Source organism: Ambystoma mexicanum, chromosome 7p, assembly GCF_040938575.1.
Source record: "Ambystoma mexicanum isolate Mex_15411 chromosome 7p, UKY_AmexF1_1, whole genome shotgun sequence".
Classification (NCBI taxonomy): domain Eukaryota; kingdom Metazoa; phylum Chordata; class Amphibia; order Caudata; family Ambystomatidae; genus Ambystoma; species Ambystoma mexicanum.
In genome coordinates, this window is record NC_090939.1 from 383,159,452 (window position 1) to 383,169,742 (window position 10,291).

At 40.6% G+C, this 10,291-nt stretch overlaps 1 protein-coding gene across 4 annotated transcripts in view; it reads left to right on the plus strand.

The window, feature by feature from the left end:
* The window catches only part of SAMSN1 (SAM domain, SH3 domain and nuclear localization signals 1), a 1,266,558-nt gene extending 1,256,521 nt beyond the window's left edge, over positions 1 to 10,037 (plus strand). For all 4 annotated transcript variants that reach the window (XM_069636417.1, XM_069636418.1, XM_069636419.1 and 1 more), the window contains one exon: positions 8,670 to 10,037. In XM_069636417.1, the coding sequence (XP_069492518.1) occupies positions 8,670 to 8,869 (200 nt within the window). In that variant the 3' untranslated portion in view covers positions 8,870 to 10,037. The remainder of the gene's footprint in view (positions 1 to 8,669) is intronic.
* The last annotated feature ends 254 nt before the right edge of the window (positions 10,038 to 10,291 follow it).

A 10,291-nucleotide genomic window follows, 5' to 3' on the forward strand; every position in this document is an offset into this window, starting at 1 on the left:
AGTTGATGTGGGATAAAATATGTGCATTCAACACAGATACCCTTGGTAGGAATTTGGGCCAGAACAGAGGACCATGGCCCCTTTGTTCCTTGAGACATTAATTATTAAACTCTGTCTTGTTACATTTGAAGGCATCCCTTGCTTGACTTCTATGATACCTAGCTTTTTCTCTTGCATCTCCTTGAGAAGTGTGAGAAAGTAGCAGCTATACGTATGACTTAAAAGATCTGGTGATTATGTAGGATTACTGGCAATAGCTTCATATATACATCAGAATGTCAAGAAGGTGTGAAAAGCTCTAAGCAAGGGCGAGGGCCTGTGTAAAGGTACTATTCAAAGAGGGAACAAATGGGTTGCCTTTGATTGGAGAGAATTGAAATTGGAGCCAGATCTTTGAGTGTGAGGTTTGTGACATGGTAGAAAAGAATTGGCTGATGGGCTGTACTGAAAGTCCTAGAGAGAAGTCAGTATTCATTATTATGAGTATTGTAACACACTACTTGCAAACATAGTATGTTTAGGGGGTCACACGAGGAGAGAGGGAAGGGATGAGAGAATATGAGAGAAGAGGAGAGGCGAGGAGGGAGAGGAGAGAAGAGGAGAGGAGAGGAGAGGAGAGGAAAGGAGAGGAGAGGAGAGGAGAGGGAGAGGAGAGGAGAGGAGAGGAGAGGAGAGGAGAGGAGAGGAGAGGAGAGGAGAGGAGAGGAGAGGAGAGGAGAGGAGAGGAGAGGAGAGGAGAGGAGAGGAGAGGAGAGGGAGTGAAATGGTAGATTGTTCTAAACAAAATGGGATTCTTTTGAAATAGACAATTAGTTTGCATTCCATAATGCCTAAGCAGAACACCTTTTCAAAGTAAATATCAAACAATTATGAGCTGACTGATTTAGGTCATCAGCACAGAAAGGCATCATAGAAATGGTGTGTACCATCTTGCCCCCAATAATTCTTCTCTGGTAGGCTGGATGTTTACAGTCGGTTAATTCAGAATAAGCTGGAGTTTGTTGATGAGGTGCAATGGTTTCACCTCTTGATCAGTTATTTTGGGCCAGTGTTCTACAGGTGATACATGCCAGTTTAAAAGCTTTTAGTTGTGGGTCCATGAGCCAGTGCAAATGCATAAGGCCTTAGAGATGTGTTTGTAGATACCTAGAGCCAGAATTAGGCTGGCTACTCAATTCTGAATTTGTGAAATGGCTTTCTCTGAGAGACCTCCATGCATACTATAACTGCAATCCATTTAATTACTGATAATTTGTCTCATGTGCTTGAGGCTTAAAAACAAGAGAATTTGGTGTACTGTCGGGACAGTATGGCCCCAGAGGCCCGGGGCACAAAAGGTTGTGCACAAAAGCACTCTGTGCTGTGCCCCGGAGCCACACTATCCAGACAGCACAAGGAGGAGGGAAGCAGGCAGGTGGAGGCCAAAGCCCACAGCAGGTAAGTGGGGGAGAGGCTGGGAGCAGGTGGAGGGTGCCAGAAGGTGCTGCATAGCGGGTCAGGATTTCGGGGGGCCCGACAGGGACCGGGTCAGAGCAGCATACAAAAGGTTGTCCCTGCAGAATGTGACCTTTGTGCTGGAATAGTGGGTACAACCTTTTGTGAGTGGCTCCTAGACATAATACCGAGAATTGAATTCAGAAAAGAAATTGTAAGTTTCAGTTAATAGACAGAAAGAAATTATGTACATGGATGTGATAAAAGTCAGTGGGGTACACGGTTTTATGATAAAAGTGAGTTGGGCAATCACGTTTCAGGATACGTTATTAAAGGTCAATTGAAAATCAGGGCAAGCGTGAGCTAGAATGCAAGTGTTTCTTTGCCACCAAGCACAGCTCATGATGTCACAAATAACACCCCAAATGACATCATCAATGGCACCAGTAATAAGATCAAACATTTATCATGATAGCCAAACTTCATGAATACTAACCAAAGAGCTTCCACAGAAACTTTGCCCCACACAGAATGCACATACGTATAGTACCTACAGGAATGCAGCCATGCACCATGAGTACTGTTTAATGTGGTTGGTGTATGGCTATGCACTCAGAACATTGCCCTGCTTAGTGGTTCCCTTTGCATACAGGACACGTCATTGGCAAAGGCCATTCCCTGTGCATGACTTCCTATCCTGAGAATACCCAAGGGAAATTACCTTTGGGCATGGTTTTTGGGTCCTGCACCAGGGGCATATTGTATCACCACAGACCAACCAACAACCACTTCCTTCATTGAATCAGACAAAATAAACAACCCAAACTGTAACTTTCTGGACCTGTTTAAGAACGAAACATGAAACTTGATGCAACTCTCCACTCCAACAACCAATAAAAAGCATTTGACAATTTGGATTCTGGCTCGCACACAGAAATGCAAGCAAAGTAGGGCAATCAATGCCATTAACTTGTCATCCAGAGGGAGAAGGCATGATACATTGCAGCCCGATTAATTCCCGCTATAGCTTTAAACAAAGACTGGAGATTCATGAAATTCATAGCAAAGGAGGAACCAACATGCTCTTTATACCAGAAACCTGGTCACCAGACGACTACAAAGCAATAGCATACAGATCCATCCTCACCAACATCAAACTAATTCATGTTAACCAGACCGGTATTAAAGGAGGAGGCATCACTGTAGCACACAAAGAACACCTCAAAACCTCACAGCAGATGGACTTCCCAGACTATGAGGGATTCCTGATCCACTTCACACTCAACAACCAAACCAACCTTTCATACCTACTTACTTACAGACCAAGGCCATACAACTGATCCTTTTCTGATGAAATTGCTAACCTAGTGATACAACATAAACATTTAACGATTCCCACATTTTCACATTTAGTCCAAGGAGCAAACATGGCCAGCGTTCACCTGAAACAAATGGTCAAAGGAGCAACACACACTGCAGGCCATACCATGGATGTAATATTTTGTGAAGCTGGCCTAATAACAACCTCTGCACCCATTCAGGTACTATGGAGCGACCATCTAATTATTCCTTTCAATATCGGTATCAGGTAAATAAAACAAATACCAAAACAACAAGGCCAAAAACAAAACATTTTTTACACCAAATTTGTGGGGGATTTTTGCACTTATTTTCATAAAAATAGATGGGGTTTGGGTTAGGGAATAAAAAAAGAGTGGGGGATGTGGGGAGATGCGGGGGTCTCCTCTCACATTAAAAAAAGAACAAGGAGCAAAACAATGAAAAGGCATTTTCGAAGAAAAAAAAGAAAATATTTTGGGCCTTGTTTTTTTTCTCAGTATTTCAACACGGATACTTAATATCAAAATGTCAATGCACGAGTGCTTGATTCACAAAGAACACACTACGACCGCAAAGAGAAACTGGAAAACTCTAAACCTGGAATTCGGATATCATTTGGATGAGAACAAGCCCAACCACAAAGATCCATAAATATTACAGCCAGAAGAGATTTTTTGACACTAAATAACTGGATAAACAAAGCACTAGACACGACACACTCCACAAAAGTGCCCCACCCTCTCAGAAAAAAGACACCAGCAAGATGCTGTACACCCCACACACACGCACTGAAAAAAGAAATTGAATACTTGAACAAACATGGAGAAAACACTACAACCCAGAAGACACAATCACCTATCAAGGACAGATCCACAACTAGAAATCAGAAATCCTTAAAGCAAAGAAACTTTACTATTCTGAATAAATCAATAATACACCACATTTTACCAAATAATTAATGAGAAGAGAAACCCTGCTTCCTGCATCAAATATCCTCTCCCTACCCATAAACGATGTGATGATATCACCAACCATTTCAGAAGCAAAGTATTAAAAATATTGCAAGCCACAGCAATAAGTAACGGAAGTGGAAGCAACAATCAAACCCTGGTCAAGGATTTTCAGCTGACAACGTCTTCGATGATTAGCATTAACCCAATATTTGAACCAGACTTTAAAAAATGGTGAAACTTAGCAACAAAGCCTGCTCTCCGATTAACCCCCTTCCCTGAATATCTACAAAAAGATCCTTAACAAGGAAACACCAACTGTCTACTTTCACAAATGAATGAGCGGTTCATTCGAAACAGGAATTGTACCAAAGGTTTTCAAGACTGCCTACTTCAAATCACTTTTAAAAAAACACTGCTGAAGACCCAAAAGACCTTTCCAACTTTCGTCCTATCTCAAACAGACCATACCCAGCCAACATTCTAAGGGGCTATGTACGGAGCAAAAACTTGGAGAATGTAGAGTCTACTATATAAATATGTTGCTCAATAGTTTTGTTTTCACCTATGAGCGGCGCCGAATCAGTGCTAATTTCCATTTGGTATGAGCTCAAAATTGCAGTGGATGACAACATCACCTCAGCACTTGTACTCCTCAACATCTGAGCAGCCTTCTACATGTTTAACCCCAATACACTAATTAGAAGGCCTGAAGAAACATAACTCTGTAGCACAACTCTACAATGGATGAGATTGTTCCTAATGTACAGAGCAGAAATCACCTGACACCATCAAATCAAGCCCACAAGCTGTGAAAATCCCCCACGGATCAAGCATCTCACTGCTCCTTTTCAACATCTATATGACCCCTTTGATGAATATCATACATTCATAAGGGTTCACCTGTTACAACTATGCTGATGACATGCAAATCATATACAAAATGACAGATGACAGAAATATGGAAATTCCAGCCTCACCACCATCCGCTGCCTTATGTGAATAAATAAATGAATGGATGACAGCCCACTACCTAAAACTCAACCCAGACCAAAACAGAAAAGATGATAATCTCACTTCATGCTGCACCTGAAACACCTCTACCATGGCCTTGAGAAATAGGTAACTGCCCCAAACCATCTAAAGCAATAAAAGGCCTAGGTATATTGATGGTAACAGGCTAACGCTGGAATCCAAAGATAACGCAGCTGTCAAAAAAGTGCTTCTACCATCTCCACTCTAACTGATGGCGTATGCCCTACCTCTCCTTCGCAACACAGACTGCTGGCCATCATCTCCCTGATTCTTTCAAGAATCGACTATGCAAATGGCATTTATCTCGTTATGCCAGACTACCTCACCAAAAAATTAATCAGATCCAAAATACAGCAGCCAGACTCCTTAACAAGCTCAACAGGTAGGAACACATAATGCTGGCTGTCAGAGCACTCCACTGGTTATCAATAGAAAAAAGGATCCAGTTTAAGGCCCTCTGCATCGCTCACAGAGCACTTTATGGTCAAGGAGCAGAATTCCTCCAATGCAAAATCTCTACCAGCCAACCAGAGATTTAAGATTGAGAAACTACACATTTTTAGAAAGCCGAAGATTTTGCAGAGAAAGACATGGAGGCCCCGCCTTTTCCATTATGGTGGCCAAAACACTGGAACGTGCTGCAAAGGGAAATCTGCACCCTAAACAAACACCTGCAAATCAGGAAATTCTAAAAACCTGGCTCTTCAATGCTTAACGAACAAAAATATAACCTAAACCCATTAATTAAGCAGCGAAAATGGCACTTCTCATGCACAGACACAACCTGAGGAATGGCATACTTGCCTGCATCCTACAGCCTAGAAAACATCACGTGGCACTCAATGAGCTAAAATGGCTGGAAGACATCTCATTAAGGCACTGCAAAAACCCTAAAAGCACACCTTCCTGTCCCTCAGAATTTCATAACCTCAACACAAGACATCTTCACGTATCAATCATTATAGCCAAACACCTCTCACCATAATGCAAACGACAGCAAGACCAATCCTCTGAAAGCCCTACATAAACCCAAAGAACACCCCCTCCTTTTGACTGACTCAATTTCTCTCCATTTTACTCACCACACACAAAGGCAAACCAGCCACTTGCACATGGCTTTACAAAAAGGACCCTCTCCCCATACTTCAAACATCACAAACATACATCTCTAACTACAGCTGTCATACTCATCCCCTGGCCAACACATACCGAGAGCACAGGCACAACGTCGCCCGTCCAGACACAAAGCCTTCGATGCCTACTACAATTCACACATAGAAAGCTTGCAAGCATGCAGAGCTCAGGGTACTTCCCATCTTCAACCTCAACACAAAAGTATTGAAGTATTGCATTTAGTTCCCTTTGAAAACTTACCAAACCCATCCACTCTTTTTCAGATCCACCAGAAAGGCCGTAGACCATGCAAATGGCAGCTCTGCATGGTACAAATCCTAATAACATATGTGCAACCGGTTCTGTACCATAAGGACTAAGCACAGAAAACCCCTTCTTCCTGAATGTCTATCCTATTTGTTTCATTCTTTGGCCACGCAGGAATGGCGCACCACACTATGCAAACAGTGACATCTGCTTGCACTCGAGCGCATTGCCTTCCATAGTGTTTGCTTTACAGAAATGGGCCTAAGGCCCATCATGGTACCTTCATTATTCATGGAGTGTACAAAGGAAAAATCAAAAGGGGTTAAGGTTTATGCCCTCCTGTCATATTATCCAGCACTTCCTTCAGGACCATGGGCTCTAGGAGATTCTTTGAGGTTTTGTTCTAGTTCTCTTTGTACTCACAACAAAACAGAGGTACTGGTATGTCAAGTGTTGGCCTATGTGAAATGTAAATGAATTAGAATCATTCACCTGTTCTCAACTCATATAACCACTCTGGTTATAAATGTTACATGCAATTGTGTATATTAAGATACTCCTTGAAAAAAGACATGAGGAATTCTTGAAATTGAAAGTAAAACTTTATATCAAAAAGGTGGTGCATGTAGTAAAATCCAACAATTAGGAACATATATAATCAATAACATAATTCACACATTCATGGATTGAATATAGAATCCTTCAAACAATCAAAATAGGAAACAATACATGAAAGAAAAACATCAATAAAATATAAACATTAACAGAAAGCCAGTTATTTGTCACTTTGGTACTTGATTTGAAGCAAAAACAAAGAATAAGGTTAAATTGAAAATCAATTCCAATAATGCTGACAGTGTTCTTGCTGAAAATTCAAAAGTTAAGCAAGTAACCAATGTTCTTTTGCAATTGTGATAAATTCCCAGAATGAGATTATTATATATAGGAATTGGGTCTGCCAACGCATAAGGGGGAACAAAACAAACAAAGGGATGAGGGAGCTTCACAAGGAAGAATCCTGGCTCATCGGTGGACAATGCTACACAAAAAAGAAGAGGGTCCTCATTGGCGAAATTATCTGTGGAGGACCTCGTATCCCCTCTGGGTGATAATGCGTTTCGGCGGAACAGAATCAGTGGAGAGATACTCTTCACATAACAGGAAAGTACTCCGCCTTCATCAGGGCAATGATTAGCAGGACCCTGCATTTGTAAAAGGGGAGAGAGGAAAAAGTAAAGAAAGGAGTCAGTGATCAGAAAAGATAAGAATGTGAAATAAGGAGTGAGAAATAGTCTATACAGTAAAATCTGCATGCAATAAAAATGCAGTATCTTAGTGCAAGACATCGACCCTGGTCATGTCTGCATTGTGTCTCATAGCCAAATACAAAGATATCCATACAAAAGGGGAGTCCTGTGGTCCAATACCGGTGGACCTCCCCCCTGTGGACAAAAAAGAAGATAATGGCATTGGGTCCCCTTTGGAATAGCATTGCAAGGGTACCCGTGTCAAACCCGCCGGTCCAAAAACACAGTCCAGGTGAGAGAGGCAGGAAAGGCTTAGAAGATAGGGAATCACTTACCTAAAGCAGGTGATCTGAATGCAAGCCATTGAGGGCTTGATAGTAGTAATTATATGGGGAGTCCACACCCGTTCCTGAAGTGGAGGAGTGGAGAGGAGCTCTGAAGACTCATGTAATACAGATGTCATCACCATGGGAAAAACATATCAAACCTGAAAGAGAGATGTAGCTAGTTCTCTTTGAACGTTCAAATGCTGTTTGTTCTATCGCACGATTGACGTTTCCAATGTTTTTCACTCTTTGTCATAATTTCCTCTTTGCTGATAGTTTCTCCTTCGAACAATGTTTAAGAGCACAAATGATGAGACTCAGAGGAGCCCCAGTCTAATTGTATTTAACCCTTATAGACGGTCTGAATTTTCTTCAACATTCCTGCATTCTGGTTCCACAGGATAGCTGTATAAAAGTATCAGAAAGTCCCAAAATAATTTGGAAGGTTGTATGGCAAGCTGTCTGCATGAAGTTTAGTATATGTGGGATATTCCTAATCCAAATGTAACATGGTGGCTTTTATCCTTTTGTTAAAGAACATTCCCATGCCCTCACTGTCCCTCTGTCAAAGGAATACATCTTTTTTAAGACCTACATTTGCTCACTGTTTTGTACGATTAAGATCAATACAATCTTGTCTATCTAGTGGACTCAAAATAGCACTCTTTTTAATTGTCACTTTTTGCGACCTGTATACATTTTGTTTAAAATATGAGTTTGTGTATCGTTCCATATGAATTACTTTACAAATAAACTTAGACATGTAGGCCGTTTCTGAATTTGACACAATAAGGCGAGTGTGTATACAAAGCAATCAACAAACTAAATTATATTTCACTATATTTTGTTACAACAAGCCAGTTTGAAAAGAGAGTGAATTTCTGTCTTTGTTTAAAGCACATATGTCATTCGAACCAGATAGCCTCCTATGAAAAGTGTCTTTTGTTTTTTTACAGCGGAACAAGAACTACCGAAGAACCCAGGTCCTCATACCATGAGCCTTGATGTGGGCGTAAACAAGTTGGAGTTAGAAGATTGTCCCCGGGACTCTGGTTGTTACATCTCATCAGAAAATTCAGATAATGGCAAAGATGACCTAGAGACTGAGCATCTGTGTGGTGGCGTGCAGAAGATCACCATTACAGGCGCCGACTGATGTGTTGACTGCTTCCAGAATATATAGCTGGCAATTACCCAACATCATTGTATTTACATTATGCATTTTCAAAGACATTAGCAAATGGACTCCGAGTCCTAACTAGAACTGTGTTTGACCCCTCATGCCTTCTTAGATCGCTCGAGATGCTCCATGAGGAACAGTCAATTTCTGATATTTACAAGGATGGAAATGTTTATGCATTTTACAGTATGAAGTTCTTGACTTCTTTTTGCTAGCAGCTGATTATCTTGATCCTACACAGAAACAGTAAAATATAGCAATTTCCCGCTCCAAGGCATGGCTGCATGCTTATATTGGGGGGTTTGCAACTGATGTGAAGTCACAATCAAACACTTTTCTTGTCTCAAAGCATTCCAATTTTTAAACCATCCCGGTTAGCAAAAAATAAATAAAAACATTTTCTCAAAAGACGGCTACTATAATGTTTTACCAATCAGTAAAAGTGAAAATACCTTTACACTGTATATATTGTGAGTAATAGTGTTTTGATTGCTTAGGGTTAAGCTTGTAAATTTCCCTTTGTTATACACCATGCTTTTCGCTACTTCTACTGAATCAGTTAATAAAACACTTTGCAAAAGTATGGTAGGATTTTCATTGTACATACATAAAACGGGGGCTACTTTTACACTTGTGAATCAGGAAGGTTGTTCTGTCGATTACTTTATTTGATGTGCTATGTAACCATGTGATGTCAGTTTAACAGATTGTTAATTTCATGTCAAGTGCAAGAGATCCAAGAAAAGAGAAATGTGAGTTGACGAAAAAGACGATCTTGATGAACTCTATTCTGCACTACTATTCATATATGTCACTATTATCACTATGAGATGAAAAATAAAAAACTATTTGCTGTAACACGGGCGTCGTAATGGGACAGAGAAACACTTGTTTGCTTAACCTCCCCATTTCTGTTGAAACTTAAGCCTTAATCGAGTATACAATTCTAAACTGTGTTTGCTGTTTGTGTTATTTATGATGTCTTGATAAGGCTATGGAGATGTCCAAAAACACCAACCGTATAATGGGCACTCATCTCAAATCCTTTTGTATAAAACCAAACAAGAACATGTTGTAGAAATGAGATCTGTGGTAGAGCCCCTAAAAACGATGTCATTATATATTAAATTGTTTCAAAACTAAATTAATTGTGCCTTAATTGAATGATTATTGACTCACATTAGCAAACCCCATATTTCCTAGTTGTAAACTGTGCTTTTTTAAGCAAGAATTTGCATGACAGGGGAAGGGATGTGGGCCACATTCATAACAGAGAGGGTAGGAAAGTGCACAATCACTAACCAACCCTACGAGAAACTCACCCTTCTGCGTACACCTCTCAAATTCTGAACTAAACACAACCATACCTCTACAGCACAACAAACCACATGCACTTCA